The following is a 20570-nucleotide window of genomic DNA, read 5'->3' as shown; positions in this document are numbered from 1 at the left end:
GGACTGTACTGAAGCATGTTTAGGGGCAGAGCCTGCATAAATTATTGGGTGGTTTGAGCATTACATCATTGTGACTCGCAGGCTCCGCCCACTGTCCCCCACAAAGGCGGTGCTGAATGTTTAAACGGGGTGACCGAAGGCAGCTGCGCTCACATGAACACATGAATGGCTCTCATAGGGGCCCTGCATGGCTTTGTCCTCCTCGAGATACCATCTGTCTTATTAGAAACACTGGATCTCACCTTGTGCTGCTTCACCCCGTTCATGAGCGATAAGGACACGCCACAACACCTTAGAACAAGAAATATATTATCTTCTGAGAGCATCTCTCTACAGTGGTAAAGACATAACCTGGAGTGCTTCTCTGAGTGCTCGCTGCTGCTTAACCAGACGATTAGATTAAAGCTTCTCATGAGACTCACAGAAGATCACTTCAGGATCTATAACTCATGTTATTAATGGACTGAATTATAACATCGTCTTCATGCATGAACCTCAGCGCTCCGATTATGAACTGCATTGTGTAATTGTATATTTTCACCCAGAAATGGCAAGTAAATTTCACAAATAATTACAAAGAAATGGAAAGTAACACATTAAATTAAATGTGAAATTTTAAAGTTGAAAGATTGAAATAGTATTTTCTTGTAAAATATACTCCAAAAACTCCAATATACAGTATATATATATATGTAATGTATGCATGCTTTTTTATTCCAATTTTCAATAGTTATTTATAATCAATTATGTAATAAAATATTTATTTGTAAAGATTTAAAGCTTAAAGAAGGCAGTGTTATACAGTAAATAACTTCATAATGTATTAAAACATTGTTTACATTTATTTATTTATTTAAAAAAATTCACATTACCATAATGAACAAAATTTGCTTAATTTTCATGACAATAATTCCACAATAGGTCTTAAAGGTTCTAAAAACATTGTAGATGGTTAAAAAAACTCCTATGGCAGAATAGAACTGAATAGACAATCTCTATACTAACATTTATATCATTTGTGTATATTTGAATAAATAAAACACATCGGAAACCAGTGTTATTTCAGCATCATACTATTATGATTTTGTTCATATTTTGAATTAGAGTTGATTTTCTTCTTTCCTTCTTTCACTTTAATTTTAGCTAAAGTTTTAGTATTTTTGTGATTTAAAAAAAAATGTCTATAGTTTTTAATTTTCATTTTTTCATTTCAGTTTTTGTTATTTTAGTACATCAAGTTAAACTAAACAAAAATGCTGAAACTAGCTAATATTTTATTTCAATTCATGTTTTTTCCCCTCAAGTAACAAACATTTTTTTATGGTTTTATTTTTAGTGAACTACAATAATCCTGGCTGAGATAAAAACCTCCTTTAGGATCTTTATAAGCAATAAAAGCTAAAAGGTCTATGCAATATGATGCTCATTTTGGTTGTAATAATCAGTGTTGGGGAAAGTTACCTTTAAAAGTAATGCATTACAATATTGTGTTACTCCATAAAAAGTAACTAATTATATTACTTAGTTACTTTTAATGGAAAGTAATGCGTTACGTTACTTTTGCGTTACTTTTGAAATCTGGGAAGGGCTTGCTTGTTTGTTTTTTATATAAAAAGTTCTGTTGTTGGCAAACGTAAAAGCCCTTTCACACCAAAAGGAAAATGAGTAAGCCTCAGGCTGAAGGAAAAGTAAATTCATGTATGTACAGTAGAATACAGGAGAAGGAAGTTTAACACTCTTCAGGAATACAAAAATGAAGCACAAAGTTTATCTAAAGTAATTTTTGCTTATTAGTATGGTTGAATTGGATCATCAAAGGTCAGCAGCAAAGACATTGGTTAATAAAAAAAAGATTAAATACATAAAGGTTCACACACAGCGCACACAACGGCGCTGCACTTACTCCTGATTTCTCTCAACATGGCAACACCAGAGCTGTCAGTCAATACATGAGAAAACAAAGTAACTGGTGTTACTTATTTGAAAAAGTAACTCAAATATTTTATTTTAAATTAGAAACTAATGCATTACTAGTTACTTGGAAAAAAGGAATCTGATTACGTAACTCACGTTACTTGTAATGCGTTACCCCAAACACTGATAATAATTCCAATTAATTCATTTGTCTTTGTCTGTGTTTAGTGGCTGTTCAGACAAACATCGTCCCGCCGAAGAAGGTCCAGTCTGGTGCGGTCCAGTCCAGTCTGGTTCAGGCCAGCGTAGGGGCCATGCAGAACCCGATGGGCTGTGAGGTGAAAGCGAACGGTCACTGCGTTCTCCCGCGCCTCTCCATCTCGTCCCGCTCGGCCAGCATGGTGACGGGGATGGATACGGGTGCAGACGGATCTGCTCCACACTCTGTCATGAAGTGGAAGACGGTGGTGACTGTGTTTGTGGTGGTGGTGATGTACCTGGTGTGCGGCGGTCTGGCCTTCTGCGCGCTGGAGCAACCCTTCGAGAGCAACCAGAAGGACAGCATCACGCAGGAGAAGGCCCTGTTCCTGCAGAGGAACCCCTGCATCTCTCCAGCCGAGCTCGAGGCCCTCATCAAGGTGAGATCAGACTCAGAGCGATATCAACTCATGAGAGACTAAAGTAATAAATATCAAGTGTGACTCTAGATCTCCAGTCTTAGTAAGATGAGATTGAAATGATCCAAACATATAATGCAATGCTGATTGAGAGCTGAAGAAATAAAGGCTCCTCAGAAGATGTGAGATGTTCTGGAGGCTTGTGAAGATCATTCCTCCGCTGAGGAACAGTGAAAGTAAAGCTTCTGGAAACAAACGCTCCTCAAAAGATCCTGAGGATCAGATTTGACATGCATTGATTTTTCAAAAAAAAAAAAGATTGATGGAGAATCAAGTAGAGAAGTGAAGAGATATTCAACTCATGAGAGACTAAAATAATCAAATATATATATATTTGTTTATATATAAATGAAGATCATGGGAAAATGCCTATGAAGAATCATATATTTAATTTTAAAAACCAAAAACCAAAATAAAAATATTTTTATTTTTTATATTTTATTTTAATTTTAGTGTTAGTAATTTCATTGTTTTTTATTGTTTTATTTTTATTAGTTTTGTTTATTAGAAACACATCTGTGTGGTTTTATAAATGTTTATTTCAGCTTTAGTTGTATAGTTACTTTAGTTTTCTTTCTTTTTTAATCAAGTTAAACTAAATGAAAATGAAAAATGTTGCCTTGGAAACTAGCTGAAATAAAGGTAATAAGGTTTTTGTGCTTTGTTTTGTTTTAGTTAACATTTATTTGATTTTTTAGGATTTTTTTATGGTTTTAGTTTTAGTTAGCTAATAAAAATATAGTGTTTTTCTTTTTTGTAATTTATATATTTGTATATGTATACATAAGTAAAACACTTTATTTATTTTTTTATTTTGCATATATTCCTTTTATAATCTATTTAATATATACATTAATTATTTTGTTATAATTCTCATTAATCTCAATGGTGTTTAAAAAACTATTCTACTACAATGACCATTTTCAACATGTAAATCAGCCTAAATTAAAGAAGGCAGTATAATAGATAATACCATTTTTTATTTAAAACATTTTACGATTTATAATTTCAGTAATAGCTTTTTTCAGTTTAATTTTATTTCATTTATTTTACGTTACTCCAATGGATTTTTTTTGGGAGAAATAAGATCAATTCTCATGAAATCAATTTCATAATACACAAAGTGTTAATGGCTAAAAACTTAATTTTTATATTTTATTTTAATTTTAGTGTTAGTAATTTCATTGTTTTTTTATTGTTTTATTTTTATTAGTTTTGTTTATTAGAAACACATCTGTGTGGTTTTATAAATGTTTATTTCAGCTTTAGTTGTATAGTTACTTTAGTTTTCTTTCCTTTTTAATCAAGTTAAACTAAATGAAAAATGTTGCCTTGGAAACTAGCTGAAATAAAGGTAATAAGGTTTTTGTGCTTGTTTTGTTTTAGTTAACATTTATGAGATTTTTTTATGGTTTTAGTTTTAGTTAGCTAATAAAAATATAGTGTTTTTCTTTTTTGCAATTTATATATTTGTATATGTATACATAAGTAAAACACTATATTAATTTTTTTATTTTGCATATATTCCTTTTATAATCTATTTAATATATACATTAATTATTTTGTTATAATTCTCATTAATCTCAATGGTGTTTAAAAAACTATTCTACTACAATGACCATTTTCAACATGTAAATCAGCCTAAATTAAAGAAGGCAGTATAATATATAATACCATTTTTATTTAAAACATTTTACGATTTATAATTTCAGTAATAGCTTTTTTTAGTTTAATTTTATTTCATTTATTTTACGTTACTCCAATGGATTTTTTTTGGGAGAAATGAGATCAATTCTCATGAAATCAATTTCATAATACACAAAGTGTTAATGGCTAAAAACTTAAAATATAACAAAATATATAGTTGTTTTTTTCCAATTAATTTTGGGGCAAAATATATAGTTTTTTTTTTTTTTTCAATTTATCCTTAGTAATTTGTTTGTGAATGCTGAGGCTTTAAAATACTACATTTACCTATAAAGAATGCATTCAGTATCATAAAATGGACTGATATTCAAACCACCGTAAACCTTGTCTTGGGTGACACTCTCATCTTAGAATGTCTAAAGACCCAAATGAGCTTTTTCCAGCTATGGTGGGCGTCAGCAACAACCTTCATGTGCTCCTCAACCACACATCTCCTCTGCTGTTTCCTCCGGCTGACGCTGAGCTCTAATTGATCAGTAAATGTCATTCCAAGACACACATGAATCCCTCTGGCCATCATCAGTATATGTATACATAAGTAAAACACTTTATTAATTTTTTTATTTTGCATATATTCCTTTTATAATCTATTTAATATATACATTAATTATTTTGTTATAATTCTCATTAATCTCAATGGTGTTTAAAAAACTATTCTACTACAATGACCATTTTCAACATGTAAATCAGCCTAAATTAAAGAAGGCAGTATAATAGATAATACCATTTTTTATTTAAAACATTTTACGATTTATAATTTCAGTAATAGCTTTTTTCAGTTTAATTTTATTTCATTTATTTTACGTTACTCCAATGGATTTTTTTTGGGAGAAATGAGATCAATTCTCATGAAATCAATTTCATAATACACAAAGTGTTAATGGCTAAAAACTTAAAATATAACAAAATATATAGTTGTTTTTTTCCAATTAATTTTGGGGCAAAATATATAGTTTTTTTTTTTTCAATTTATCCTTAGTAATTTGTTTGTGAATGCTGAGGCTTTAAAATACTACATTTACCTATAAAGAATGCATTCAGTATCATAAAATGGATTGATATTTAAACCACCGTAAACCTTGTCTTGGGTGACACTCTCATCTTAGAATGTCTAAAGACCCAAATGAGCTTTTTCCAGCTATGGTGGGCGTCAGCAACAACCTTCATGTGCTCCTCAACCACACATCTCCTCTGCTGTTTCCTCCGGCTGACGCTGAGCTCTAATTGATCAGTAAATGTCATTCCAAGACACACATGAATCCCTCTGGCCATCATCAGGACTATCAGCTCTTACTTCTGCCAGCATACTCTCACTTCAGGCTGAATTTTGTGTAGCGTGACAAAGCACCAGCTTTATTTGTTACACAACAGAGAGCACATATATCTCACATATATGGAAAGCAAATGTGCTGCCATCAATTAAAGCTTTGCATTGATTTCTTCTCACAGCAGCACATCCTACAGAGTCAGCTTGGGAGTTACTGGAAGGTCGGATGAGACGGTTGCGAAACATTTCTATTATATAACAGGCTGAGAAAACTTTTTTGTTTTGTACTTTATGTTAATTTCATGTTAAATAACAATAAAAGCTGTAAAGGTTATTGTTTATGGTTATTTCTTTATAATCAAGAATTAAAACATCATCTCAAGTAGGACTTTCTTCTCAAGGTTAACTGATGCAAGCATTTCCATGCAAATGAGTGTCCAGAGATCTATAATAACAAGGAAGCAGATGGTCACTAATAAACAGATCACAGTTCAGTGATGATGATTGAGACAGAAAGCTAGCATACTGCATACTTAACCGCATACTGTTCACTATTAGTGTTTGCCAAACAGGGTTATCATTTACTAAAAAATATATTTATTTCAGCTAGTTGCCAAGGGAATTCTCTCGCTCTCTCTGTATAATATTTTCGTTACTTTACATAAAATACATTTAAAATATACAGGAAAATTATTTCAGCCAAGGAAAAAAAAATCATTAAAAACATTTTCATTATTTTAAATAAAATAAATTTTATGTGAAATAAAATATGAAAAACCTGAAACCTATTTTATTTCAGCTATCTGCAATGGAACAAACAATAAAACAAAAGAAAAAATTATAATTATAAAATATTATATTTTTAAATAAAACATTACATTTTTGTTACTTGGAATATACTATTTTTAAAAAGCTAGTTGCCAAGTAAACAGTTCTCTTTTTTGTTTAGGTTAATTAGAAGTAATAAAATAACTAAAACTGAAAAATAATAATAAAATGAACAATATAAAAATAAACTACATAGACATATGTTTTTTAAATGTCAAAAACAAACAACAAAATTACTAAAACTAACTAAAATTGAAACAAAGGCAGAAAATAAAAATGAACACAAAATATTAATAAATACTAAAATAGTATATCAGTGACATTAAAACCACATCACGTGACCGCACCACATGGAATGTTTAAATCATCAAGTGACCATCTGACCCAGTTTACTGAGAGTTCAGTCAAGCCTGACAATAACCGCATATGTGAGTGATCAGATGTCACTTTGATACACGCCTACATCCTTCTTTATTTCTTTCCTATTTACTTCATGTAAGCATCCTTTGTTAATCAAAGTGTGCCCTACAACTGGTAATTAAGCTCTATTTCCAACCAAGACAGTTGAAACAGACCCCTCGTTAGGGAATAGACTCTGAGGTCATCAATTATTAATTGTTTGGCCCGCTGAAGGCAGAGTCTCTTGAGAGCAAAGCCCTGCTGGAGCTTTCAGACGTCTTCATAGTCCACATGAAGCAAAACCAGCCATGTGCTGTAACTGCCCACAGAAATATCACAAATCAGACATGTAAAGCCATAATTTCTTTAAATGGAACAGTTTATTGAACCTTTATGTTTTTTTTTTGTTGATTATCATTTTGATACATGATGTTTTTATGACTCGTATGGTCTGATATAGGAGAATATGGAGGAAAAAACAGCTCAGTTATTCAGAGACGCAAACTGAGCAAAAAACATAATTCGGTGCAGATGCTGATATTTTTATGATAAAATTCTGATGCTTGTAAATCAATGAGATCTTTATAACAGCACAGCAGATACTGACATAAAATTATATAAATATGAGTCATCACTCTATATCTCTAATAATATGTCTCAGTAAGATGAGACTGAAATGATCCAAACATATAATGCAATGCAAATAAGCCAAATAAAGGCTCCTCAGAAGATGTGAGATGTTCAGGAGGCTTGTGAAGATCATTCCTCCGCTGAGGAACAGTGAAAGTAAAGCTTCTGGAAACAAACGCTCCTCAAAAGATCCTGAGGATCAGATTTGAGACTCTAAAACATGATTGATGGAGAATCAAGTAAAGCTGAGCTGCTTCAGTCCAGTAAGTGTTCATCTGGAGATATTACTGCAGTTATTCTGACCTTTACTTGATCAAAATCAGTCAAGATTTGACCGCAAAAAGTCACGTGAAGCACCAGCTGAAGCTGGACCTTTAAACAATTAGCCTTAAAAACTCTAAACTATCAATCAGACGACAGAAGACGTGGAGTAGACTGTGTGAAACAGTAGTAGAATATGATACAGTAGGCTTTATAGTGATAATATCTCATTTGCTTAACTGAGATATTAATGGGGACTTTTTCTCAGAAGAAACATCTGAGAGGAAAGAAACTCAAGCAAAATCTCCATTTAATCAAATTGTTGTCTAAGACAAACAGTTGAGACATTGTGCTGTAACTGGTTCCAAAACAAGCACTTTGTAGGACACGTAAAGTAACATCATACTGAAGATTCAGCTCACAAAAGCCTTTAAACTCAGTCTGTCATGCTCCTGTCATGAGAGACCAGATGGCTGTTGTCGGTGTTGTTGTTCTTGGCCGTGAGCAGGACTGACTCAAAAATCTTCCCACCTGCAGGATGCCGGAGCAGAAGAAACATGACAGCATGTTGTTTTATTGTGCGTTTTCTCTTTGATATCATCTAACTTATTTATTGTAATACACTGTAAAAAAAAAAAAGTAAAAAAAAAAAGTGACATTTACGGTAAAATACCGGCAGCTGTGGTTGCCAGAACTTCACCGTAAAAAATATGGTAGCAACATTTTAGGTTTTACAGACTTAACTTAACCGTATTTCATTAACTGATGTAACGTTAATAAGCCAACATATTGAAGTACTAATATCTGTTTTGAACCATTGTAATACACTGATAACCACCAAAAACTGGTGGTGATGAGAAAGTTACATGATGAACCAAAGCTCATCACAAACATCTTTTCTAGGAGCCGAGAAGGGCAATACTTATATATAGAAGGTGCACAGTGTCATTCACACAAACACTAAACACCATCATGGTGACACATGATACTGAAATAATGCAATAAACATTCATTTAACAACATTAGATGAAAGATTAAACCCTAATGTACACAACTAATAAGAAAAAAATAAGAAGAAACATGTTATTTCAACAAAAAATAAATAAAATATGAAGTGTCATGCAGGGAATTCTGGGAGTGTCAATTTACGGTTTGTCACTGTAAATTATACAATGACTTTTTCTTTTTCACTTCTTAAAACAGTATTTTTAACAGTATTTTACTGTAAAATTACATTAAATGTAATTACCGTATTGACCCGAATATAAGACGATGTTTTTTTCTTGGAAATACAGTCGTCTTATATTCAGGGTCTAGACTTTGACATGTCAATAATACACCCACAACAATAGGTGGCGCCAAATACGCATAAAACGAGTGTGCCATGAAATACGTAATGTAATGCGTGTTGTAAAGATCGCGAGTAAAAACGAAAGAAAAATAAAACCTTACAGCTGCATGAGTCGTGACTGTCAGGTTAGCCTGATGGCACCAAACTCTCTTTGTGATTTTAAAACGTAAGACAGTACCCAGATCTGAAGACTACAGTTAGATTGAACTTCTACTGTTAATACGATTTTGGTAGGCTGATAGCCTAAATGTCCTAATTCAGATGGGCTACCTGTTTTTTTTTTAATGGTATATCAAAAAGTGTATATTTTTTAAATGTGATTGTTGGTACATTTGACCAGTTTTTACCGTACTTTCAAAACAAAAATTAAAATAGGAAAAATATGCAATATGAAAATAATTGAAGACAAAATGTGTTTTACTGAGAAAAAACAAGATTTGGTTTTTAAAAAACCTTTTTCCAAAAGGTACATCTGGAAAAGGGGGGGTCGTCTTATATTCGGGCCAATACGGTACATTTATTCACCGAATATAGTATGGAAATGACTGTTAACCAGTCAACAGGTTTTTACTGTAGCATTTTTACAGTATTTTACTGTTAAAATCGCAATCATTTTTTTACAGTGTAGTTTATAGGACTGAGTGATTGCAGACCATACATTTCCACTGCTCTGCTTTTTTGTTAAAAATATCCCTCTTTCTCTGGGTACAAATGTATCTTTACGATTACGAAAAGCAAGATTTGGGCGACTAACATAAAAACAGCATCACCACAGTCTGCTCGGACAGGACTTACTGATTTATTGACTAAGTTTCAGTTAGCCTAATCCATTTATAATTCTTAATTTTTAAATCATTTGAGAAGAGCCACAAAACCTGATCAAATTAATGACAGACAGAGCAGATTGATTTTCAGTGCAGGATTTTTAGACACCGAAACACAAAGCGGGTGGCTTGACTTCATATCAGGCACTTAGCAATTACATCCAAGTCTAATCAGCATTCTTGTGAATTACTTTGAGAAATGTGACGTATTTGGAGTGTCTGACATTGTGCGGGGTGACTCAGGAAAAATGGCTTTTTAAAATGATTTGCTAATATTGTTATACTTTGGTCACTTACTGTCAATTAAGCACTTCCAAAATGGCTTTATGAATCTTTCTCTCGTATGTGCATCTTTTCCCAGCATGCAGTAGATGCGGTCAGTGCTGGAGTGAGTCCCATTGGAGACACGTCCAATAACTCCAGCCACTGGGACCTCAGCAGCGCGTTCTTCTTCGCTGGAACCGTCATCACTACGATAGGTAAAATAAACCAACCATCTCAATAACACCTCTCAAATACATCACAATATGAGAAATAGTTCCAATTTTACATTATGTTAACATTATGAGAAATAGTAAAATTTGTAAATGCTGTTTTATGTTGACTTTAAATGATAAAAATGGTAGCAAATGCAGTTTTACATTGATTTTAAGTTATACCATTTGTTGCAAATGATTTATGTTAACTTTAAATGATAAATGCTGTTTTACATGGACTTTAATTGGTAAAATATGCTGCAAATGCTGTTTTACATGGACTTTAATTGGTAAAATGTGCTGCAAATGCTGTTTTACAGACTTTAAATTGTAAAATTTGCATCAGATGCTGTTTTAGGTTGACTTTAAAAGATAAAATTGGTTGCAAATGCAGTTTTACATTGATTTTAAGTTATAAAATTTGTTGCAAATGATTTGTTAACTTCAAATGATAAATGCTGTTTTACATTGACATCAAATACTGTAGTACAATTAGTTGCAAATGCTGTTTTACATTGACTTTAATTGGTACAATTAGTTGCAAATGCTGTTTTACGTGGACTTTAATTGGTAAAATTAGTTGCAAATGCTGTTTTACGTGGACTTTAATTGGTAAAATTAGTTGCAAATGCTGTTTTACATTGACTTTAATTGGTACAATTAGTTGCAAATGCTGTTTTACATTGACTTTAATTGGTACAATTAGTTGCAAATGCTGTTTTACATTGACTTTAATTGGTAAAATTAGTTGCAAATGCTGTTTTACATTGACTTTAATTGGTACAATTAGTTGCAAAAGCTGTTTTACATGGACTTTAATTGGTACAATTAGTTGCAAAAGCTGTTTTACATGGACTTTAATTGGTACAATTAGTTGCAAAAGCTGTTTTACATGGACTTTAATTGGTACAATTAGTTGCAAAAGCTGTTTTACATGGACTTTAATTGGTACAATTAGTTGCAAAAGCTGTTTTACATGGACTTTAATTGGTACAATTAGTTGCAAAAGCTGTTTTACATGGACTTTAATTGGTACAATTAGTTGCAAAAGCTGTTTTACATGGACTTTAATTGGTACAATTAGTTGCAAAAGCTGTTTTACATGGACTTTAATTGGTACAATTAGTTGCAAAAGCTGTTTTACATGGACTTTAATTGGTACAATTAGTTGCAAAAGCTGTTTTACATGGACTTTAATTGGTACAATTAGTTGCAAAAGCTGTTTTACATGGACTTTAATTGGTACAATTAGTTGCAAAAGCTGTTTTACATGGACTTTAATTGGTACAATTAGTTGCAAAAGCTGTTTTACATGGACTTTAATTGGTACAATTAGTTGCAAAAGCTGTTTTACATGGACTTTAATTGGTACAATTAGTTGCAAAAGCTGTTTTACATGGACTTTAATTGGTACAATTAGTTGCAAAAGCTGTTTTACATGGACTTTAATTGGTACAATTAGTTGCAAAAGCTGTTTTACATGGACTTTAATTGGTACAATTAGTTGCAAAAGCTGTTTTACATGGACTTTAATTGGTACAATTAGTTGCAAAAGCTGTTTTACATGGACTTTAATTGGTACAATTAGTTGCAAAAGCTGTTTTACATGGACTTTAATTGGTACAATTAGTTGCAAAAGCTGTTTTACATGGACTTTAATTGGTACAATTAGTTGCAAAAGCTGTTTTACATGGACTTTAATTGGTACAATTAGTTGCAAAAGCTGTTTTACATGGACTTTAATTGGTACAATTAGTTGCAAAAGCTGTTTTACATGGACTTTAATTGGTACAATTAGTTGCAAAAGCTGTTTTACGTGGACTTTAATTGATAAAATTAGTTGCAAAAGCTGTTTTACATGGACTTTAATTGGTAAAATTAGTTGCAAAAGCTGTTTTAAATGGTAAATGTTGTTTCCGTTGACTTTTAATGGTAATTTTCTTTGCTGTTCTCAGAAAAATAAACTCCTGACAAAATTTAGTTTTCTAGTTCACACATTGCAATTAGTTTTTTCATGTTTTACTTTCAACAAGATTTGCACTGACCTTCAAGAGTATTACTGCAGAACTTTCAGCTCAGATCTCCTCTCTGACTGAAATGGTTTAGTCTGTCCTTGTCTTAACTTCCCTTTTGTTCAGCAGTCTGTAATTACTGCCATGTTCTCTCGGTGGAAGCCACCAATTGTCTCCCTCTGGATCTATGAATGTGGTTTTAATAGAGGGGGTTAACTAGAGCAGTTTGTTTTATAACGATTAAATAAGCTCTTGTCTTCTCCACCCACATCTACAGGCTATGGAAACATCGCCCCCAGGACTGAGGGCGGCAAGATTTTCTGCATCCTTTACGCCATATTTGGCATCCCACTGTTTGGCTTCCTCCTGGCCGGGATCGGTGATCAGCTAGGGACCGTGTTTATGAAGAGCATCCTGAAGGTGGAGAAAGTTTTCAGGGTGAGTGGACTTACTTAAAGGATATTCTACTATGGATAATTAATTAATAATTGATTATGTAAATACATTAATTCACATGCATCTGCTGCCTTTTACAGCAAAAACACAAGCAAATCAGTCAGACCAAAATCCGTGTCACCTCCACCATACTCTTCATCATCGCTGGCTGCATCATTTTTGTCACCATCCCAGCAGTGATTTTCAAACACAGCGAGGGATGGAGTACTTTAGAAGCCATTTACTTCGTTGTCATTACTCTCACAACCGTCGGCATTGGAGATTATGTAGCAGGTAAGTAGTCTGACGAAGGCATTTTACATAATTTTACCTAATAAGGTCAAGAGTTGCTTAATTTTTATAGCAAATTCAGTTTTTTAGACTTTAAATGGTGAATTTTGTTGCAAATGCTGTTTTCTGTTGACTTTAAACTGTAAAATTAGCTGCAAATGCTGTTTTACATTGATCTTAAATGGTAAAGTTTGCTGTAAATGCGGTTTTACCTTGACTTTAAATGGTAAAATTAGCTGCATATGCTGTTTTACATTGATTTTAAATGGTTAAATTTGCTGCAAACGCTGTTTACGGTTTACTTTAAATGGTAAAGTTTGCTGCAAATGCTGTTTTACATAGACCTTAAATGATGAAATTTGCTGCAAATGCTGTTTACGGTTGACTTTAAATAGTAAATCCTGTTTTATATTTACTTTAAATGGTAAAATTAAACAAATGCTGTTTTATGTTGGCTTAAAATAGTAAAATTAGCTGGAAATGCTGTTTTACGTTGATTTCAAATGGCAAATTTTGTTGCAAATGCTGTTTTATGTTGGCTTAAGGTAGTCAAATTTGCTGGAAATGCTGTTTTACGTGGATGTCAAATGGTACATTTTAGTTTAGTTTATAGTTAAGATCATTCCATTCAATTGGAATGTTTGTTTTGGACCACATTTTTTGGCCTTCTTATTGTTTATATAGTGTATTAAAATTGAAACGTTTTTTTTTTTATAGGTGGTGATCGAAAAATAGAATACATGAAATGGTACAAGCCTCTGGTCTGGTTCTGGATTTTGGTGGGTCTGGCATATTTCGCTGCGGTCCTGAGCATGATTGGAGATTGGTTCAGGGTTCTGTCCAAGAAAACAAAAGAAGAGGTATGATATGTCAGACATGATCTCCAATATACAACACAGCATTATTTCACTGCATCAGAGCCCTATTTTCTTTGCATAGACATTCCAGGCTCTTCCTTTTCAGCTGATGATAACTAGGGTGTGTAGACTATTGGTTAATGCTAATCAGTAGGCAAGTAGTCATTGATTTGGCTGCTGTTGGTAATGTAGCCTTTCTTGTCAACAGTTAACGGAGTTATTTTATGGTAGTTAATATTAATATAATGGCTACTGGTCACAAACATAATATCAAATAATGCTATATCTGATAAAGAAGTGTCACCACTGGCATACTTAAAGATGCTGTGGAGGGAGAACTTGACCTTCAACTTCCATTCAGATTCGGCTCCATTCTGATTTGAAACACACTTTACGCCATCTTTATTGTGATAAAATCAGCTCAGTTGCTGTTAAAAAGAAAAACAATTTCACCGTGAAATACATCATATTATGACATTTTTTTACAAATACCATTACGTTGACCGTAAATGTTAAAATTAGTTACAAATGCGTTTTATGCTGATTTTTTTTAAAATGGTAAAATTAGTTGCATGTGCCATTTTATTCTTGATTTTAAATGGTAAAATCTGTTGCAAATGATGTATTATGTTGACTTTAAATGGTGAAATGAATTGCAAATGTATTTTACGTTGACTTTAAATGGTAAAATCTGTTGCAAATGCTGTTTAACTTTACATGGTAAAATCTGGTAAAATTAGTTGCAAAATTTTTTTTAACTAGATTTTTATTGACAAAATTAGCTGCAAATGCTGTTTTACGTTGATTTTAAATGATTAAATCCGTTGCAAACGATTTTTTTTACGTTGGCTTTAAGTGGTAAAATTAGTTGCAAATGCAGTTTTGTGGTGGCTTTAAATGGTCAAATTTGTAGCAATTCTGTTTACTTAAATTTTAAATGGTAACATTTGTTACAAATGCAGTTTTACATTGACTTTAAATAGTGAAATTAGCTGCAAACTCAGTTTTACTTTGGCTTAAAATACTGAAATTAGCTGCAAATGCAGATGTTAAATAGTAAAATTATTTGAAAGTAATGTTTTATGTTGACTTTGGTCAAATCAGTTGGAAATTATGTTTTACTTTATCTATCTAACACAGGTCGGGGAGTTTAAGGCCCATGCGGCAGAATGGAAGGCAAACGTTCGGGCAGAGTTACGAGAGACACGGCGGCGCCTCAGCGGCGAGATCCATGACAAACTTCAGCGGGCGGCCACCATCCGCAGCATGGAGCGCAGACGTCTGGGTCTGGAGCAGAGGGCACATTCGCTGGACATGCTGTCGCCTGAAAAACGGGCCGTCTTCGCTAGTCTGGACGCCGGGCGCTTTAAGACCTCCTCGCAGGAGAGCATCGACACTAAACTGAACAACCTGCGACTGAAGGCCGAGCTCGGTGAACAGCAGGCGTCCTCCGATGAAAACATCTTCAACCGCTTTGGCTCGCTCACAAAACTGGCCAAGCGCAACAAGAGCAAAGATCTCTGCAGGAACATCCCAGAAGATGCCAGCAGGCTGAGCGATGTCCTCAGCAGCAACAGCAGCAACGTCACTCTGGGAGAGGAGAGAAGAGAGGACGAGGAGGAGATGGATAATGTTTTATGTTGACTTTGGTCAAATCAGTTGGAAATTATGTTTTACTTTATCTATCTAACACAGGTCGGGGAGTTTAAGGCCCATGCGGCAGAATGGAAGGCAAACGTTCGGGCAGAGTTACGAGAGACACGGCGGCGCCTCAGCGGCGAGATCCATGACAAACTTCAGCGGGCGGCCACCATCCGCAGCATGGAGCGCAGACGTCTGGGTCTGGAGCAGAGGGCACATTCGCTGGACATGCTGTCGCCTGAAAAACGGGCCGTCTTCGCTAGTCTGGACGCCGGGCGCTTTAAGACCTCCTCGCAGGAGAGCATCGACACTAAACTGAACAACCTGCGACTGAAGGCCGAGCTCGGTGAACAGCAGGCGTCCTCCGATGAAAACATCTTCAACCGCTTCGGCTCGCTCACAAAACTGGCCAAGCGCAACAAGAGCAAAGATCTCTGCAGGAACATCCCAGAAGATGCCAGCAGGCTGGGCGATGTCCTCAGCAGCAACAGCAGCAACGTCACTCTGGGAGAGGAGAGAAGAGAGGACGAGGAGGAGGAGGAGATGGAGGAAGAGAAAACAGCAATGGAGGCCAACACTGGCTTCACGTGTCTGCCTCACTATCCTGAGGAACCCAAACAGCAGAATTGTTTTGCACCGGCTCAAGCCAAAGAACAAGAGCGAAATAAAAGACTGGAGCAGAAAGAACATCAACCGTAGGCAGACAATGACAGGGTGAACATGTGCCTTTGTGTTTTGTAGGCTGCGGCTCGACTCGCTACGATCAACTGCAGTTGATTTTCACTGTGAAAAATGATAAGTTGCCAAAAATGAGAAAAGACACGGAGAGCTCAAGGAATACAGACTGACATCACCTTAAAGAGACCGTTCTCCAAAAACCTGGAAATTCTGTCATTGTTTACTCACCCTCATGTTGTTCCAAACCTGAATGAATTTCTTTCTTAAGTGAAAATCTCCAAAAATGACAAACACCATAAAAGTACTGTAACAATAGACTGTATGATTCATGATGCTTTGTGTGAGGAACTGAAATTGAAGTTATTTATTGAAAATGTATCAAATTTCAAAAACGCTCAATCATTGAACAAACACTGATGTTGAATTAGGTGCTATATGCTATTTTGTGTGAATGAGATTGACAGAGCTGTGATAGAAGTGAAGATTTCGGTGAACAACAACTTTTTAGGAGCTTACTATTAATCAATTCATATTATTATTAATATGTAAAAGACCTTCTGCAATACATCTGCTTTAGTCAGTTCCACACAAAAAGCAACTGAAACGGGTTTGAAGGGACATGAGCTCACGTAAAAGTCTACATTTTGTCTTTTTTAGATGAACTAAAATGTATTTATGTTCTTTACAACTTCAAGATTGATTATTCATCATAGAACAGTCAACAGAGACTTTTTGAAGGATTTTTGCTCTTTTCAACGGTGTGCTACGGATCGCCCGAAATACTTTTTTGCTGTAAATCGTGATGTCTTTTGGAAAGCGAACCTTCATGAATATCTACTGCTGCTCAGATGAGTCCGTCATCTATGATGGCAAATCACAAACTTCTATGAAACACTAATTTATTCAGTTTGGTTGAAAAATTTACACATTCTCAATAACCTTTTGATTGTGATGCCAGAGTTTAAACAACAATGACTTTATAGCTGGCGGTGAAGTGCTGCATTCACACTGAACTTCTATAAACCTATCAAATCCCTGAAAATGACTGGAATCAAAGCCACATTGATGATATTCAATAAGAGTGAAACCCATTTTAGAAGTATTAGAATGATGAACAAATGGCATCTTTATGAGGTATACAGCAAACCCAAAAAGTATCAGGACTCCTAAATCACACATAAGAATGTGTGAATTATCATTGCATAACATATCACAGCAAGAGATAGGAAGATTTAAAGGAAGATGCAACCTTTACAAAACATATCCCAAAAACGTTGTACCATTTTGAATGATTAAACAATGCATCTAGTGTTGAAAATGAAAACAGTACTGATTAAGACAAAAAAGAAGAAAAGTGACATTATTACTTAATTAAAGTGACATTGTTGAATTAAAAACAATGTGAAATACATCACATGAAAAATAGTTTATAAATGGTCAAATGTATGGCAAATGTTGTTTTGCTTTAAATGGTAAAATGTGTAGCAGTTCTTTACTTTGAGTTTAAATAAAAAATAGTTGCGAACACTGTTTTACATTGACTTTAATTGGTAAAATTAGTTGCATAAGAACTTTTAATTTGCCAAACTAGATGCAACTCATGTTTTACATTGGCTTTAAATGGTAAGTTTTTAATAATTCTGGTGTTACTTGATTTTAAATTGTAAAATTAGTTGCAAACACCATTTTACATTGGCTTTAAAATTTGTTTCAAATGCTATTTAACTTTTTTCGAGAGATATTTTCAAATACTTTTCGGGGTTGCTGTAAATCCACAGTTATTCCATTATTGCCATAAAACAGTCTGATTTGTTAAGTTATCACCTGATATCAGCTCACATCTGAACCTTTTTTATGCCCTCAGAACAAAGTCTTCCACTGTAATTCAAAAATACGGTAAAATGTGTGAATGCATAAATAAAACATTGACTTTTTTGATCCACAACAGTGAATGCAAGTGCGTAACACACAAAATGTACATTTCAGCTAAGACAGCATGCAATAATGGTGTTGATCGTGTAATGCTGATGTAAACGTCACAGTGATGTGAGCTGGAGTGAACAGCGTTCCTGTTACATCTCGAAAACGTTACAGTAACCGTAGTCATGCTCTGTGTTGTCATGGTGATCACATTAACGGTTGTGCAAACATTACATTAAATGTAATGAGTGCCTTTGGGAAAATAAATCATGAAATGTGGCTTTGGCTTTGTTGCACTTATACTGATTTTTTTCATTCAAGTTGGAAAGTCAGGCAGAAAACCTTGCATCCAAAAATGCAAATAAAACACATCAGTGAATCACAGTTCCTACATTACATTGCGTTTATGTGCTTGTGTAGAGTATGTTTCCGGGCTTTAACCTCTCATAAGCGGTCTGATTTGCTCAGATTGCCACATTAGTCATTGTTTCCAGCAGCACATTAGATCTACGCCTGACATTATGTGCTCTGACACACTCTGAGAGCACAAACTTATTATTTCGAGAGTTTTCTCACCCTGTAGTTGAGTTTCCCAACCAAGGGTTCGTTAAAATGATCACATAGGGTTCATGCAAATATGAGAGAACTGGTGAAGTCAGATTCAATTACATAAATGGTACTATAGAAAAAAGTATGCATATAGGCATACATTTTAAATGTATATTTGAATTGCATATAAAACTTTCATCTATTTGGATTACACTGTTTTAACTTAATACAATGCATATTTGTTAAAATATTTCATAGTTTATTAACTTTTTGAATCTATTTGATTTGATTTAAATTAATACATTTTTAAAATGCATTTATTCAAATTGCTTAGAATCAGCATGAATCTGTTAATTGTGAAAATGTACATTTATTCAGTTTAAAATGATGAAACATGCTTAAAATGACTAGCTGTGGAACAAGCAATATTCAGTTAGTTCAAGTATATGAGAGTGAAACATTTCATCTATTTGGATTACACTGTTTTAACTTAATACAATGCATATTTGTTAAAATATTTCATAGTTTATTAACTTTTTGAATCTATTTGATTTGATTTAAATTAATACATTTTTAAAATGCATTTATTCAAATTGCTTAGAATCAGCATGAATCTGTTCATTGTGAAAATTTACATTTATTCAGTTTAAAATGATGAAACATGCTTAAAATGACTAGCTGTGGAACAAGCAATATTCAGTTAGTTCAAGTATATGAGAGTGAAACTAATTGGATTTGATGATGAATAGATACAAACCAGGTTATTGTGTATTTAAAACATATTAAGTTTATTAGTACTGTTACTGAAATCTGACCTGTTTCGTTTATGTATGACACATAAGCATCACATTAAGTTCAATACAATTCAATTCACGTTTATTTTATTATTCAGCGCTTTTCACAATACAAATCGTTACAAAGCAGCTTCAAAGAAAATTTAAGTTTCTACATTTTAGGAGTAGCTTATTAATTTATGTTTAAATTGTGAATTTGATCTTTATTTTAGATCTAAACATGACTTGGTCTTATACAAAAATGAGTCAGTAATGTCAAATCAAGCCTAATTATTAATACTCTTCTTTTAAAAATTAGTATTAAACTTAGTTGTTAATTAGTGCTGCAAATAGGAATAACATTTCAAATCATGCAAAACAGCCTCTTGTTGAAGTGAAGTGTGGTTGGTTTCCATCTGCTGGACGATAAAACGGTTGAAAAAAAAATCCCACACTTGACTTGATTGAAGAAGGGACACAAGTCATTTCTAGGGACCAAAATAAATCATCTCTTGAGATTGGGTTCTTAATTTGGTCCACAATGCAACCACCTAGTAACTGCATAGCAATAAGATCTCAGAACAACTTAGCAACTAATCAGCAACACTCAGGCAACCACAATAACATTAGCAGTGAGATTCGCACGAGCCATTAGTCAAAAAATTCGGTTAAAAATCACTACAAATTCAAGTAAAAATGATTGGTGTTTTTTTAACAGTTGGGGGCACTTCCAAATATATCATTTAGGGTTGGGAATGTCAAATGTTGTCAGTGGTAAAGTTACAGATGGAAAATTACTACCAGTACAACCTGCATGGCTGGAACGTTTTCACAGTGTTTACCGATCAAATGAATGCAGTGTGGCAAACAAGATGCATCAAACCTGTGAATACACAGCCTCAAGTGAGAAGAAAAGGTGAGAGAGGCAAGGAATTAGTCTTTTTAGGGAACACTGATCATCTTCTGTGATCATCAGGTGAGATGCATTTCTGCACCAACAAATATGGTGATATATGATGTTTGCTTCTCTGCATTTCAGTAAATTCGAGATGCATTCAACACCGAGTTGCTTACTTGAGG

General features: G+C 33.8%; 1 protein-coding gene across 1 annotated transcript; it reads left to right on the top strand.

Moving 5' to 3' along the window:
• Nucleotides 1-2176: 2176 nt before the first annotated feature.
• On the top strand, nucleotides 2177-16484 carry kcnk10b (potassium channel, subfamily K, member 10b). Its single transcript, XM_016234934.1, has 6 exons — nucleotides 2177-2552; nucleotides 10220-10337; nucleotides 12624-12784; nucleotides 12883-13075; nucleotides 13790-13932; nucleotides 15625-16484. Exons 1-6 carry the CDS (start codon nucleotides 2229-2231, stop codon nucleotides 16267-16269), a joined length of 1584 nt encoding a protein of 527 aa, XP_016090420.1. The 5' UTR covers nucleotides 2177-2228; the 3' UTR covers nucleotides 16270-16484.
• Nucleotides 16485-20570: the final 4086 nt, after the last annotated feature.

The sequence above is a fragment of the Sinocyclocheilus grahami genome, unplaced genomic scaffold, assembly GCF_001515645.1.
Source record: "Sinocyclocheilus grahami isolate Dianchi unplaced genomic scaffold, SAMN03320097.WGS_v1.1 scaffold460.1, whole genome shotgun sequence".
Classification (NCBI taxonomy): domain Eukaryota; kingdom Metazoa; phylum Chordata; class Actinopteri; order Cypriniformes; family Cyprinidae; genus Sinocyclocheilus; species Sinocyclocheilus grahami.
This window is presented reverse-complemented; position numbering and strand designations above follow the sequence as displayed.

Coding starts and splice junctions, on each gene's coding strand:
- kcnk10b (XM_016234934.1), top strand. CDS start 2,229: ATGCAGAACCCGATGGGCTGTGAGGTGAAAGCGAACGGTCACTGCGTT. Junction 2,553..10,219: donor AGCTCGAGGCCCTCATCAAG/GTGAGATCAGAC, acceptor ATCTTTTCCCAG/CATGCAGTAGATGCGGTCAG. Junction 13,076..13,789: donor CATTGGAGATTATGTAGCAG/GTAAGTAGTCTG, acceptor TTTTTTTTATAG/GTGGTGATCGAAAAATAGAA.